Consider the following 16,997-nt stretch of genomic DNA (forward strand, 5'->3'; position numbering starts at 1 on the left):
AAAAAAAGCGTAGATCAGGGTAGCCCTTTAATTGAGCAGTACATCCTGTTTAGTATTTTCATATCTATTCTTTTCTGATTGAGGATAATTGATATACATATACGTCAATTGATAGTGCATTTTGACGATCCTTCACTGAACAGGCACGTAAACACTGAGACTTCTATATAATAATACTATCCTTTGAGATAGGCATTGCCCATTCATCTTTTGATTCTTAAACCTTCACTCTCCCCGGCCACACAAACACATAAGGTGACACACACAGTCGATGCCTAATGAAGCCAGAAGTTCGGTTCTGTTCATACTATCTACCAAAATTCAAGAAATTCATATTTTCTGATATCCTGTACGGTAAAATTCCTACCTAAGGAATTTGAATAATTATGGTCATTACACATTGATCTGAGAGTAGTCGAAGTTACTGAAAGCTAGCCGATTGATTAATTGATTGCTAAACATCCAGTGGCAAATAGTTCATGCATGTTCAGGACAAAAACAAATTTACAATTAATACAACAGATAGGTCCTGTTATAGGGGTCATCCAGGATGAAGGTCTGGAAATTTGGAAATGCCATTGGAAAATGAGGGTTTATTGGATAGGGACAGAAATTTTACCTTTCAGCAGACCACCTACGGAACCCCTCAATGAGTTGTTGCAAGTGTTTTTAACATGCAGAGAGCGTGGCATTCTTTCTACGCTAGGCATCGGATTTAACGTCCCCAATCTGTTCAGATGTGATTGCGTATTTAATAATACAGCCAAACAGACACCCCACTTGGCAAGGGTTTTATTGTAGGTCGGATGAAGACCAAGTGGAAAGCTAGTTGAAAGCCAACATTTACTAATAAAAAAAAATCATGCATCTAAAAATAAAATGTCAGGGTTATGATTATGTTGAGGTTCATTCATGTATTTGTTGATAGAAGTGATATGATCTGAACCAAAGTTCTAATATAATGTACATACAATTCTATCCAATACTCCATTCACTAAGGATGATAGACTAGTGTACAAATGACATTTGATAACTAAAAAGTTTTGGCGACTTCACATGCATCTACAGATAACGTTGTCATTATTTTTTTTTAATAAAAAAAAATATTTGTGAAAAAATTATGTGTAGGCACATGCCTATAGTGCCTAACGGCAGCTACGCCCCTGGCAATGGTTACCTTCAAAATACAGAATTTGACAGCTCATTTCTTTTTATATCTTCTTGAAAGTTTGCATAATGTTGCTAGTTGATGATATAATTCTTAAATTTCAGGTTTAAAGTTGTATTGCAGACTATTATAAACATTGGACCATCTATATTTACCTATGGTGGTGTCATATTTGTAAGTAGAAATAAAATCAAATTGTTTCAATTATTATTATATGGAAATTATATAGGCTCTATATATGGAGTCACAATCTACCATTGCATCTATAATTCACTGATACAAAGCAATATTGTATTGTTTAGCTAAACAGTTGAGAAATATTGTATGTTTATAGAATAACTATTGTTTGTTATTTCCTACAAATTCTAAAACAAAGCATACAGCTTATTTCATAGAATACAATTTTGATTTTAGATTATTATTATCTTATTTTGTGAGATTCCTAAAGAAAAAGCTTTTTGCATCCATTTAATCAAACCTCCTGCACCAAAGACCCTTTTCTGTATTGAATCCATCATGCACTGTGTCTGGACCCAGGTACACCTGCTGTTAAATTTAATTTTTGCTTTTTTTTTTGTTTTGAGAATATTGCTTCAAAAAGTTCATGAAAAAAAAAAGTGTTTGGAAACATAATAATAATTTCTAGATCTCTAGTCAGTTGGGATATGAAGATACTGACAGTCAAATTATCAAATGTCTTAACATAGTTAGATAATAAATATAAAAGCTACTAAATGACAATTCAATACTAGACCAAAGATATGATTTTTCTTTCTTACAGGTATTTTACTATATCTTTGCCATCATTGGGATGGAAATATTTAGTGACAAGTTTGATTATTATGGATATGAGACCAATGTAACAGATGAGAGCCATTTCTGTGGTAATCCTAAACTGAATGGTACAGCTTTCTTCAAGTTTCAGTACTGTAATAACAACTTCAATGATTTCTTAAAGTCTCTAGTCATTTTGTTTGAGCTTACTGTTGTCAATCAGTGGCATGATATCCTTTCTAATAATTCTTGTTTTTACTGTTTTGCACTTTGCTTCTCACTGAAATTGAACTACAAACAAAACATTTTCATTTTATTTACATTTAATTTGCTTTGAAATGTTTTGCATTAAATTAATTTGAGTTGAAATGTTTTGCATACCGGTACATGTTATGGCATAAAAGAATATTTTACATTACATTTGAGTCAAATTAAATTTGAGGAGTCTTGTAAAGTTAAAATAATATCACTAACAAAAAACATACTGTAAAATCAGAAATTTCTGAGAATTTTTATTATTGCAAATTTGAAATGGGAAAGGTTTTGCAAAAACAAAAACTTGCATTTTAAAGTTTTACTGCATTATTTAAAAGCAGTATTAACTGACAATCGCAATAATTAATATTGCATTTTTGTCCAATGCTTAACAATTGAATTAATAAAATGCATGTAAAAATTTCTAAATTTACAGTAATCAGTTTCAGTGATTTGATGTTATGTTGTATTTTTTGTTTTATGGATATTTCATTTTTTCTTACCACATGCTGTCAACCAATGAAAATACAAAATGAATTACTGACCCCCTAAGAATTAGGGCATTATACATGAGGCTGTTGTTTTTTCAGCTTATTTTGAAATTTCAAAGTTGGCAAAACAACCAAATAGGAAAAGTTTATGTTTTATTATGTAAGTCAAACTACTTTACAGATATTTGAAAGTAATATAAATTAAAGATTTTATTATAATTAATGTACAAATGAAGTGGATTATTTAATCAAGTCCCAGTTAAATACCTCAACCTGAGTGTTACTCCAAACATTTGTTATAATTTTTCATTTATAAATGCTGTTTAAACTAAACTAAACATTTATTGGTTGAGAGGATGAATGCTTTGTTTTATCATTTACTTTTTGCACTTTTTCAAATAACAAGGTCCAATTAAGCCTAGAATTGATAAAACTATATTTTTAGCCTATTAAAGGCTTAAATGCGTCTTGTCTGTTTGAAGTTATCTTTTTCAATGCATAACTTTTTACAGCCTTGTAAATCATTTAACTTTTACATAGAGGTTGTTTTAATTTTAATATGCTCAATCTAGGTTAGTTTGCTTAGGTTAAAATTATTTGAATGCAAAGTTATTGCTTGAAAGTTGAATTTTGCAGAAATGATATACAATGTACTTTATATGATGCCTTTGACATTGATTTAGTTTATTTTCTGACTTAAAATTATGCTTTTTGTTATAGCATAGCTAATATTATGCTTAGATTTAAACATTTACATCTACAAGCTTGCAACCAAGGCATGGCACTGATTTTGGTGTTGCTCTATTTTGAAATTTAGATAAAACTGTAATGAAAGTAAAATTTAGATCAAGTTAAAGTTTTCATCTTATGTTGTATCTTATTTTTTTATCACAAACTGCAAAGTGAGACAAAGGAGAAGGTTTGATAAGGCTCTTGAATTACAAAATCATAAAATCTAATAAATCTACAAAGTAACAGCCTACAGATATTCATAAGGCATTAGTTTGTCAGACATAAGTATTTATATTTTAGAATTTAGTCTTACCTATTGGCATAAGGATATCAAACTTCTTACATTAGGACAAAACAGCAAAATCTGCCAAAATAGCCTCATTTTGAGATCTTGTCATTCATATTTACATATGAGCAACAGCTTTATTTCAAAAAAATATTTTACTACAAAATGTATTTAATAAGAACGTTAATGTTTATAAAATATATTTTTTTTGGAAAATCTGTTGCTCATGTATATTTTGACCAAAAACTATGCAAGACATGGCCATTTTAGGTTAAATAAGTAAATCAAATTTCTACATGTTTATGGCATCAAAGAAACATAATAAGTGACCTTTCTGCACTTAAATTTTGCATTTGTTTTACATTCAGAAAAATGTAGATTTCACCAATATGCGGAACTTTAGTAATAATATTTGCTAAATCTTTATTTGAATGCAGTGTTGTTAGTCAGTAAATATTTGAAAATAATACATGGTCTATTTGCCAATTTTGTAACTGACCCTGTTATTAAATATCCATTTAGTTAGTTACTTCCCTTAGATCGGTCATAAGTTTTCATTTACAATGAAAACATTTATTTTCTGTTTTCATTTACAATTACAACCCACTAGCTCTTCATATTAGTGGTTTGACCAAATTTATCTGTGCATTTTGTATGTCAGCTTCTTCAAATCTTTTCATTTTCTTTGATCCTTTGTAAAGCTAAAAACTTTTAATATCAATATTTTTCTTAACAAAAATTGGTTAAAATGCCGGCTTATTATTCTTTGCATGGGCAGCAGTAAATTTTGTCCGGTAAAGAACGAGGCTACAGTTGGCAAAGGGAACAACCCATGTTAATAGTGTAGTTATAGAATGAATCGGTAATTGGCAAATAGACTATGGCATGTAATAATTTTTATTTTATGTGTTTAATTGCTTTAGCATAATTGATTATTTCATTTCAACTGTACTCAACAAAACAACCATGAAAACTATAAAAAATTGTTTGGTTTCTTAGATTTACTTTCATAAATAAATATTTCCTTGGGCATGTGATTCTGTCTTTAGTAAAGATGTATGATTGCTGTGCCTATTTTCAAAATTATTTCTGATGTTGTCGAGGTAATTAACAAACATGGTTTGTAAAAATATGAAATTTAGGGGGTAAAAATCCATTGAAAATTCCTGATAAAGTCTAAACTAGGGATTATAGCTACAAATTTTTAAGAGATAGTACATTGATGATCCCCTTTCAGAATTAAATTTATTGATCTTACCCACAATTAAAGATGGCCACCATTGCTACTAAATAAGAAAACTGGGCACAAATCTTGACAAAATCTGAAAAATCCTTTAAAGATCAAAGGAGTAGGGGCATTAAGGCCCGGTTTTGGCCCAAGAAAATAAAATATTTTTCAACTATTTCAGATTTGCATTTACAGTTTGGAAATGCATAGAGTCAGGAAATATAAATGAAAAACATAAGATTTTTTATCTGATGACGTCACAATTACGTCATAATATGTACCATTTCATGAAAACGATGAAGAAATAACAAAATAATTTAAGAGAAGCTTTATTATAACTATTGACATAATCTCACCAAATATAAAGTTGTTTCTTGTATGCCCACAGACTTTGCCAATCTAAAATATACTTAAAATTTGATGAAAAACAAGGAAAATCAAGAAATTTTACAAAATATACAAATTTTGTCATGGTTTGTTGCCTTGGTAACTTGTTAAACGTGAAATTTCTTTTTATTTTCTGAATACATGGTACCTTAGTCTAGTTATGGCAAATTTAAGAATATGTATGATAACTTTTAAATTTGTAGTAATATTTGGGCCAAATAAGGGCCTTATTGCCCCTACTTCTTTATATCGAACTTTAGTTAAATGATATATTTATGATGCTCTTTCAAAATTTATAAATGATGACCTCATTCCCTATCAAATAATGCTGCCATTATTACTAAAGCTAGAAATTCTATGACTTTGCAGACTTTTCATTAATGAACCATATGACACAACCAGCACTACCACTTGATACACCAAATTTGACATAATATTCAATGAAAAGTTCAGAAATTGTTTATAAAGGACCAATTGCTACCAATTATTGCAAATTGGTACATTTATGTTTATTTCAATATAGTTGTGTTTTTTGGAAAGAAGACCAAAATATTTTCTCCTCTGAAATAATTAAGTCATTTCAAAGCAAAATTAAATCATTACATGTGTGTGGTATCCATACTATATCCAAATTCTTAGCCTGCCTAAGAACATAGTAATTATACAGTGCAGCTACAAACTGTGTGTAATCGGTGATAGGTGAGGAATATAGGTTCCTTGTTTTGAAGTAATATTCAATGTCATAATCTTATTTAAAGAAATTATTCAACTATTTTATTTGAGATATAGGATCTTTTTCATGTTGAGCATTCTTTACAGAAGTTTGTTCAATAACATCTTTGTTGAGTATAGTAATGATTTAATTAATTTTTTTGTCACATCCTGGGCAATTTTTAAACAAGTGGTGTCTTATATGAAGATTTTGTTAAAAGATGTAATTCACTCTTTTTGGTTTTCTTTTATGATTATATTTATAAAAATTGATTTAACATTTTCTTGCATTTGTATTAAATTTTGCCAAGGACATAACTATTTGCATTTCACGCTCTCAAGCCAAATAAACTAGATTGTAGATCATATTCAAGAAGGAAAAAAAGATTGACAAATGTTTTACTTTGTTTTTCACTTTTCTAAGAATTGTCCTGATTATTAATCTCCTTTTTAGACTTTATTTAGACAGTTATATCCTGGTGTCTTCTCTTAGAACTATATACCTTTTAAGATGTTTTTATTTATTGCTGAAAATTTAAGAGTTGGCCATTTTTAAGTTGTAACAGAAATGGTTACTTGTGGCAGATTTAGGATTTACAATTGAAATGGAAGCATTACCAAGAAAACACTGATTTCATTGAAAAAAAAAATTTTCATTACATTTTGTATTTTATTTATCCTTCTTAATTAATTCTTGAGTCTACTATCTATGCTTATTTGGCTTTACTGTGGATTCATTTATTTTCATGGCTACCAATTTTCATGGATTCAGGACAACTGATATTTACATGGATATTTGATTCCGCGGATTTGTCTAGGACCCCATTCACACTTGGACATTAAGATCGATTTAAACCAAATCTGTTCACTTTAGATCGATTTAAGCCCAATGTGAACGCATTGAATGGTTCTTTAATCGGCCTAAACTAAAACACCAAAGAGGTAGTTTAGTTTGAATCGATCTAAAGTGAACCGATCTAATGTTAAATGTGAACACAGAGATCGATCTGAACTAGTACGATTGAATCGAAAATAGTTTTTGCGCATGAATGGTAGCAAAATTACACATGCAATTTATTACAAAATGAATGACCAACATAAAAGGGTTGAAAATTAACGAAAACTATACGAACAGCGGTATCAACAATTGAACTTATAATTCGAATGAAACAATAACGTCATCCATTATTTTTGTACAAGCGTGTGTATCAACACATTAATTTGATAAGATATTTCTATTTATACACAGTGTTTACAATTTCACGGGTAATTAGGTCATTTCAATGGTATTTTGAATTGTAGTGTGAACGCAGTGGTTCAGATCAGAACGATAGAGATCTTTAGGATTAAAGATAATGTGAACACTAACTGGTTTTATTTAGACCGATTCAAAAAATGCTAGTGTGAACGGGGTCTAAGTCTGTATGTATACATGCCTTGAGAAAATATGAACTTTGTAGAACATTAAAATTTGCGGTTTATCTTTACCCACGATATCCACGAAAATTGGTATCCATCTGAAAATAATGAATCCACAGTATATTTATTTTATGTTCTGTTCTGTTTTTGATGTTTTTCTAACACTATCTAGTTTTTGAAGCCTTAACTCTAGCCACTGATTGCATCTGGTTTTGTGGCTGTCACCAGTAAGGCTGCTAGACTCTACTTCTTTATGTTTCATTTAACCTGTGTTGTTATTGTTCTCAAGTAAGTTCAACTTTTATTTTATTTCACTTTATATTATTTCACTTTTTGTTTTGCATTAACGTCTGCTTCTGTTAAATACTAATCTGAAAGTCCCACCAATTTAATTTTAAGTTTAGTAGATTTAGAGAGAGAAAAAGCAGTGCAAATGAACAAAATATGTAATTTTTATCCCTGATAAAATTTTAAAAAGAATAAAATGGCTTCATTTGATTTCTGATTTTAATTTTAAAAGAATATTAACTATTCAACTGTCTTCAAAATCAAATTGAACTTAAATATGACAGAAGACAGTTTTTTTTATTTTATTTATTTTCACATGAAAGACTTCTTGGAAAATTAGGCATTGAATGAAAGTTGGTGCCTGTTAAAACATTTAAACCTGCTGCACCCGCTGCATTTTTATGCACCTGTCCTAAGTCAGGAGCCTGTTGTTCAGTGGTTGTCGTTTGTTGGTGTGGTTCACAAGTGTTTCTTGTTTCTCGTTTTTTTATATAGATTAGGCTGTTGGTTTTCCTGTTTGAATTGTTTTACACTAGTCTTTTTTGGGGCCCTTTATAGCTTGCTGTTCGGTGTGAGCCAAGGCTCCGTGTTGAAGGCCGTACTTTGACCTATAATTGTTTACTTTTTATACATTGTGACTTGGATGGATAGTTGTCTCATTGGCACTCATACCACATCTTCTTATTTATATTTGTTTGCAGGTGACATTTTAAATAAAAGAAGGGGATGGTTAGTTTGGTCTGTTGTGTAATATTTATGATAAATCACTTTGACCTATAATTGTTTACTTTTTATACATTGTGACTTGGATGGATAGTTGTCTCATTGGCACTCATACCACATCTTCTTATTTATATTTGTTTGCAGGTGACATTTTAAATAAAAGAAGGGGATGGTTAGTTTGGTCTGTTGTGTAATATTTATGATAAATCACTTTGACCTATAATTGTTTACTTTTTATACATTGTGACTTGGATGGATAGTTGTCTCATTGGCACTCATACCACATCTTCTTATTTATATTTGTTTGCAGGTGACATTTTAAATAAAAGAAGGGGATGGTTAGTTTGGTCTGTTGTGTAATATTTATGATAAATCATGTTATTCTTTTTATGTACTATTTATCTTCAAAATAGTGTGGACAAATCCTGAAAAGTAAAAGTAAAAGTAAATTTGATATGGTTAAGGAAGCATGTATATCACAAGAGTTCATGCTTAGCAAAGCACAGCACACAATGTAATACTATCAAGAGAACACTAAGATAACATGGATAGTGTTCTGTGATAAGATAAGAGTTCCCTACTTATACATCAAAGGTCAATGTTTTAAACTGGATGTTCCAGTTTTCTCTGTTAGGAAAAATGTAATGCAACAATTGGCAACAAAAGGACATGAAGATTTTTTTCTAATTCAGCATTTCCAGCTCTAAATTTGAAAGATGTCAGTTTTTAAAAATCAGTTATGTGTATAATTTCATATTCGTGAAATTGTGATAAGAAACTTAGATTTAATATCTATACCTATACAAAATCAAGTTATATATGCTTTTCACCATAAATTAGAACTGACTTTGTTTTTTATTTTGTAGTATTTTCATTGCATTCATCTTGGAAGCATTCATTTTGGAGTATACTATAGATAAATCTGGAAGACTGGAATCTTGTGTAGAAAGTAAAATAAAAGAGCTAGGACTAGGCATTGGACAGTAAGTATACAGTCATGAAATAAAAAGTAGTTATAATTATTCATTAATTTGATGAGAAAAAGGGGGTTGGATTTTTCAAATAACAGCAAGCAACGAACCTTATAAGGAGTAGCATTGAACTTTGATAACTAATTAAGGAAAATACATTTGCAGTGTAGGTGAAAAAGCTTAGATGTTAACTTCACTGAAAGCAAGGAATTATTTGAATTTTGAATAATTTTGAATCTTGAAAATTTTTAAGAAATGTATGATGAAACAAACCCAATTAAGGATAGTTAGCATGCATGGCTAAGGGTGCTAGTTAGTTCATACTGAAATATCAGTAATAGTAACATGAACCTTAGCCATGCATTCATTGCTAACCCTCTTTAGTTTTGTTAGTTTTCATCATACATTCCTTATCAATTTTCCAGAATTAGCTTTTTCTGAATCTAATTCTAGGTAAATTTTCAAAAGGGTACACCAAAATGCTGTGATTGGCTAACAACGTCCCGAACAATAGAAATATGACAAATGATGTGACAATGTTTTCATTTTGGGGTACGAACAATGAAATTACCCACAGTGTTTTAGATTTTGAAATCTAGAATTAAAAATTATTCCAGATTCAAATAATTCCTTGTTTGAAGTAATTTTAAAATGTAATATGAAAGTAAAGAAAAAGTGTTTGATGATAGTCTGATAAAAAGGGCTGTAACTTCAAAATCTAATTCTTTGTAAAAATAGAGATAGCTGAAACCAGTTTAATAGCATAAGGCTTCTTTGAGTTCTTTATAATGTAAAATAACTGTTACATTGATTTTACTTTTAGGGGTACCAGAAAGACAAACACCCAGGAGCTACAGAAGGATGATACAGAACTGGTTCCAAATGAGCAATTACCAGAACCCTCTCTAGACATTGATGCTGAATCAGACACAGACAGTATACCAGATTTATCAGTAGAAACTGGGTTAAAGTTCCATTTGAAAAAGAAAAGTAAGGCCATCTTATCAAAGAAATGAGCTCTCTGTCCAATTTGAAAATAAATTTTATGGCTGTTTTCTGCTCTTTGGTCAGGTTGTTGTCTCTTTGACACATTCCCCATTTCCATTCTCAATTTACGGTAATGATGCGGCAGAGAGGTATCACTTTTTTAAGACCAGCTGGCATAACACTAGCTGGGCTCATATGGTCCTTGGGATATTTTTTGTCTGCAAATTGTCAAAAACTATAAGAACCATAAGAGCTATGATTCCTCAGCTAGAATGACACCAGCAATGTATTGGCACTGCTCAATCACGTTTGAAATAAAGGGTTGAAGAACTTTATATATTGACAAAATGTGTCATTGAGAAAAATGTAAATTTCAATATGCAACTAATATCATAACCAGTCAAGACACATTCTTCATTTTTCAAACAAAACAGTTGATTCTGTATGTATCTTGAAATTTTTCAGAACCTGATAAAATATTTCTGTCTTAATATAATTGTAAATGTATAATTTGATTCAAGAGATTATTTCTGGAACATAGTCGATTGTTATTTACTGTAACATTGAAGTGTTAAAATATAGCATTTATTCAAGAAAAGTAAATGCAAACAAACGATGAAGAAGTTTATTGAAAAGGTACCTGCTGTATATAGTGTGAAATAAATCTTGACAGGATTGCTTTAAATTTGTTAAAATTAATCATTTATGGGTGTTCTGACTTTATGAACGAATAGATATGTATTAAATTTCTTTGTTGGAAGTATGCAGGCAAGGGTTAAGAGGCAAGATAAATGATTTGCCTAAAAAACTAATTTTCAATGATACTGCTTTTATTAAATTTCATCATATAATTTTCTTTAAAGATGAGAAGGCTGCAAAAAAAGTTGAATTACATGCTGCAAAAGAACTGCACCTGTTAAAACATGTTTGATTTAGCATGGAGGTGGGAATTAATAACAAAAAAATAATAGTCATACTACATGCTTCATTTGGAAAATTCCTATTCAGATTAATCATAGTTTTCTATGGTATCCTGAAAAAAGTCATTTGATATATTCAATTTCTCAAACACATATAAAGAGAGGGTTTTATGTTATTCATTAATACATTATTTTGGTCCAGTGATTTTTTTATTGTATTGATTGGTATACGGATATATATTTGTAGGTCGAAAGAAGGTGGAGGTATTACTTCAGCAGATGTTTGAAGGAGAAATAGACCCAGAAGATGATGGCCAGTATTTTGACGAAGATGAAGTTAAAGTTGTACCAAGAAAATTAACCTTAGATACTGTTTCATAATATTGTGCAGTTTGTTTTCTTTTTTTTCTCTAGGGGTTCTGTAAGTGTTTGAATTGCATTGTTTATCTAGCAATGACATGTATGCCATACTTGAAACAAAGTTGCTGAAACCATGATTTTGTAGTTTTATCTTCAATGAAATTTTATGACATTGTTTTCATATAACTTCATAATAGTTTGCTATTACATTATTATTGGTATCAACTGATAAATTTCATAACTATTTTAACCAATGTTTACGGACTTTCATGAATAAAATTTTGCACACTTAAAGAGCCCTAAGTGTATGTACCTGCAACTTGGTCTGTCATGTCTCATTTTTATTTTTCCAAGTAACAAAAAGTGAAAGAAAGATTGAAATACAGAGCTGGTGTTTCCAGGATGAGAATACTTTGGTCCAAAGTTTTTAAAATGACCAGATTTAGGTCTGGAAAATTTCATATACACAGTTAAGGTTCAGTCGATACTGTTTACAATTTTTTCAATTATTTAAGACTATTTTTTAGATTCATCTCCTAAAATTGCAGGTACCAAAGAGGGTGTTTGATGTTTTAGTATACAAGCATTGAAAAACAATTCAAAATTTTGTCCTATCATTTACAAAGCTGGAGGATCTGATACTTGAAGTATCAATATAACATATTATGAAAAATGATTTCAAATTCTGTGGGTGTTTTTACAAATAATTGTAAATATGATAATATTCATTCATAATTTATGAACAGTCAGTATAAATTACAATCAATTTATACTTGTAAGATTGATGTGAAAAGAGCATCTGAAATTTTCAGTAATTGTGATTAGCAATACCCCGGTACTTTAACTTGTGCTACAAGATAAACTATATTGTAAGTTAGGGCATATCAAATTGCAAATACTACATTGGTTTTTTTTTTTAATATCAGAAATTAATCACTTAAAATAACTACTGTCAGTTCTTGTAAGAAAAGTTTTGGGATTATACAAATCTTATGTCAGAAAACATTAAATGTGGATTATACTCCAATAGTGGGAGATCAAGTCACACTAATATATTCATGAAATATTGGGCATTTTATATCAAATGTACATATATTAATTTATAACAGGTCTTTTGGACTTTTAATGTGATAACAGGATTGATGACAGATGTCTCTGTATATATTTGAACAGTCTTCCTTATTAATTTTCAAGAGTAGTTAATGGGTCCAAACTAATGTCAAGGAAAATTTACATTTTTCACATTTTGTACGATAACTCAAGCTTTCTGTCACCCATTCACATAATACTATAGTACTAACTTATTATATACTATTTATTACATTTGTTTTATACTGTTGGGAAGGGTTGTATCATGTACTTATGGCACATTTATATTTACACATAATGCTTGGCATAAGTATATTGTGAGGTATCTGTCAATTATTGAAATATCCTAATCAATACTGGAAACAATACTCATATGTGTCAGGCTCACCAGTAATGTCGTAACTCAGAGCAAATGAAGAAATTCTGTAAACTAATCTATGTTGGTCACAATATTGCAAAAACAAAATGTGTTTTCATCAAACTAAATAATTTTTTTTGCCAATATATCTTACTGTAAACTCTTATTTAGTATGATATCAATTTTCGGTTGACAATACTCAAATACCATAGTGAATTTGGAGATTTATTAATTTTTTATAATTTTATGATAGCTATTAAAGTCATAAAAAAAAATTCCTTTGGAAAAATGGCTTATTCCTGATACACATCATATTACAAAACTACAGATATTCAAAACATGTATTAACTAACAATATTTAATAAATTGGATGTGATGATAAGTAATACACATTTGTAAAAGTATAGTAAATACCATTATCTTTTCCTTTCATTATGTCTTTGTTTATTTAGCAGGATCATACATAGTTGATATTTATATTAGTGTAAACAAATGATTGTGGATTAAATTTTTGAAGTTGCAATCATTTCACATCTTATTTTACAGTAACATGGAGTTGAAAAAAGCTCATGTTAAAACCAAACTTTTTTAAGAAATATTTGATGTTATAATCATGACAAATATGTCTTACTTTAAACAATTGAAATTACATTGAAGTAGATTATGCTTTTGTGAGTATGTTATTTCATATTCCTTAATAACCTCTTTTTTTTGAAGATTTGTTTTTATAATTAGGCCAACATTCTGTATTGCCAAATTGTATTTATTTGAAACAGGAAAGAAGTCTCCATCTGTGATTTGTTGTTATATTTTACACTATGTAATTTTTCAAGATTATAGGGATATTGTCTTTCATTTTTGAACAAGTCAAGGCATGTATTGGTTACATAATGAATGCAATATGATGTCCTAGTGCTTTTAAACAAAATATGTAGAGCAGAATTATTGCCTGGATGACACTTTCATAAGCCAAAAAAAAACCTTCAGTATGACTTCATTTGAGATGGTAATGGGCTTTGTAATGTTGAGTTTGAACCTCTGACAGAATATACAAAGCAGGAACAGACCTCAATATTTATCTCATTTCAATTATGTTTTCATGGTTAGAAATGAATAGTGTTTTCTTTTATATTCATTTTTGATAACCAGGGTACATATCCATGTATTATGCAGTCAGACAATTTTTAATAGTCACTGAGAGTATAATATCTTAGGCCAAAAATTAGCGGAGTCTAAAAATAAAACATGAAAGTTTTCCCTTTTTTAAATAAAAATACGAAATTATAAACCTAATATCTTTGATGAGTTTTTATTACAACATTATGTAGGTTATTTCTTTACCAACATTTTTCTAAAAACTCCAGTTGAATGCTCAAAAATGTGTTTCTTGATAGACAATATCCCTTTAGACTTTAAACATATTAATAAAACTCAAGCATTGTAGATATTTTTGTTAATGTTTGTAAAGTAAAGGATATTTAAAAGGTGCAATAGTTGTTAATTAGTGCATTTCATTTGTTTATTTAATGTATTTTCATTTGTTTATGTTTGATTTTGATGAAGAAAAAATATTTTCAAGCAGTGCAATAGATTTTGAACACAATGTTGATTGTTTTTTTATTAAGAGGGCATACATAAATATTCTCTTATGAACCCAGCTGCCCAACTTGTTTTAATGTTTGTTTGAATAGTCCTTTTGATTTGCAAACTTGCAGGCAACATGCAATCCAATTTAGCTAAAGCTAATCAATGTGACTCTACAGCTGTAATTGAATAAAATACATTAAAGGAAATACACAATAAGATGTTATTTGGGCAGAATATATGTTCAGTTGTCAAATGGTAGTATCTTCTAGGTAACTTTTGTTAACACAATCTTGTTAACCAATATGACCCCTTAAAACAACTTAATCATCTCTCCTTTTTCTTAGTTCAAATTGATTATCAGATCAATCACCATTTTGAAGATAAAATTGTTTATTGTGCATCATATTAAGCTTCTTCCTGTTACACCATGCTGCACTATGCACTACCCTTTATTTGAAAGTTTCTGTGTGTCTAGTCATAAAAGTTTACACCAATAGCATTGGTGTCCAGAATATGTTGAATAATTATATTATACATATTTTGTCTGTAATTATGTATACTAACAATGTATTTTGTTACTTAATAAAAATTTTGAGTTAAAGATTGAAAGCAGTTTTTCTTTCATGCAATAATCTTTTAAAAAAAGGGACCTTCACTGAATTTTATATGACATTTGTAAACTGAAAAGAGAATGTGTATATTCAAGAAGCACAAACTACTCATCACAAGGCCCCAAAATGACAAACGCAAAACAATTCAAAAGAAGATCCCGATATCCTGGTTTTTGCCATAACAATTATAGCAGACAGCAATCAAAAAAATTGTAGCAGACAGCAACCAACACCAATCATTTGTTTACAGGCTCCTTGCTTAGGACAGGCAAATTATGTGGCGTTAAATATGTTAATGAGTGGTCAACCCTTCCCCAACTTTAGACAATGGTGTAACATTTCAACAAAAAACTCTCTAAAATTAGTTGAAAAGGCAAAGAGACTTTAGATCAGTACTAAGCACAGAAAGAAACTAATAGAATGACAAAAAAGCAAGGTTACACCCTAACAGTGATTCCAGCTACTGAAAGCTAGTTCAAAGCATATTTTCAGCTTAGAATATTTTTTGTTATCCAAAACTTAAATGTCAATCTGTCATTACACACCCAACAGATTTAGTTAAAAGACGTCATAACGATTCTGTGGATAGCATGATCCTGTGCAATGCCAAACAATTGGTATCTACATGATGCAGGATGGAGTTGTTTATAACTGGATAGTAAAAATATGTTAAGTTATGAATTAGCCTTTTTAGAAAAATAATATGGTACTGATTAAGGAAATATTGAAAATATTGATGTTAAAATGTTATATAACTTTTAAGTCTTCAGTTTATTCGAAGGACCAACACGTTTTCTTGAATCAGATCTTTATCTTTATCATGTTATCATGTTATCTTACGGTCTTTTTTCGTTTAATGCCATGGCACTGTCAGTTCGTTTTCGACATATGAGTGTGAATATATTCCTCCTCTCTTTAATATTGTTTGTCTTTTCTGCCTTTTTTTTTGTTGTGCATCATGATTTTATCAGTCTCCGCTACTTCCGAGTTTTAATTCTTCCTGTTGCATCTTCCATTTCTTTTTTATGTAGGAATTATACAAACAACATCACTGCAAAAATGAGGATGTGATATTCGATTCAATTCCATTGATAATAAGTTTTGTACTGGTGTGTTTACTGAAAAGTAAAATCACAAAAATACTGAACTCCGAAATCATTACTGAATGAATGATTTGATTATACCCCCGTTCCAAAGGAGAGGTATACTGTTGTACTGTTTTTTTTTCAACAAACAATCGGCATTCACATAGGAACTAACTGTGTTCCTCTTCTTGCCGACTAATTCATTTATTCATACGAGACTGATTCATACAGAAGCTTCTTACGCAAAAAGTAAAGAAGTTAGCATTATCTTTTAACTTCCCCTTCCGCTATAAAGATAGTGTTCTCTCACTAAATAAATTAATTCAAAGTTTGGTGACTATGTTGAACGCATCTATCCCTTCGAACTTGAGATAAAGGATACAGCTACAGTTAAGTCAGCCTCATATCTTGACTTACATCTAGAAATTGACGGAAAGGGCCGGTTGAAAATAAAACTTTAAGACTAAAGAGATGATTTTAGCTTCCCAATTATGAACTTTCCATTTCTTTGTAGCAACATTCCAGCAGCGCCTACATATGGAGTCTATATCTCCCAGTTGATACGAT

General features: G+C 29.9%; 1 protein-coding gene across 1 annotated transcript in view; it reads left to right on the top strand.

The window, feature by feature from the left end:
- Positions 1-15,335, top strand: part of LOC127732672 (two pore calcium channel protein 1-like) — a 36,112-nt gene extending 20,777 nt beyond the window's left edge. Inside the window, 7 exon segments of the mRNA XM_052241836.1 lie at positions 1,273-1,342; positions 1,950-2,140; positions 4,761-4,803; positions 7,633-7,739; positions 9,329-9,445; positions 10,257-10,423; positions 11,588-15,335. Coding sequence (XP_052097796.1) covers positions 1,273-1,342; positions 1,950-2,140; positions 4,761-4,803; positions 7,633-7,739; positions 9,329-9,445; positions 10,257-10,423; positions 11,588-11,721 — 829 coding nt within the window. The 3' untranslated portion in view covers positions 11,722-15,335.
- Positions 15,336-16,997: the final 1,662 nt, after the last annotated feature.

The sequence above is a fragment of the Mytilus californianus genome, unplaced genomic scaffold (assembly GCF_021869535.1).
Source record: "Mytilus californianus isolate M0D057914Y unplaced genomic scaffold, xbMytCali1.0.p SCAF_26, whole genome shotgun sequence".
Classification (NCBI taxonomy): domain Eukaryota; kingdom Metazoa; phylum Mollusca; class Bivalvia; order Mytilida; family Mytilidae; genus Mytilus; species Mytilus californianus.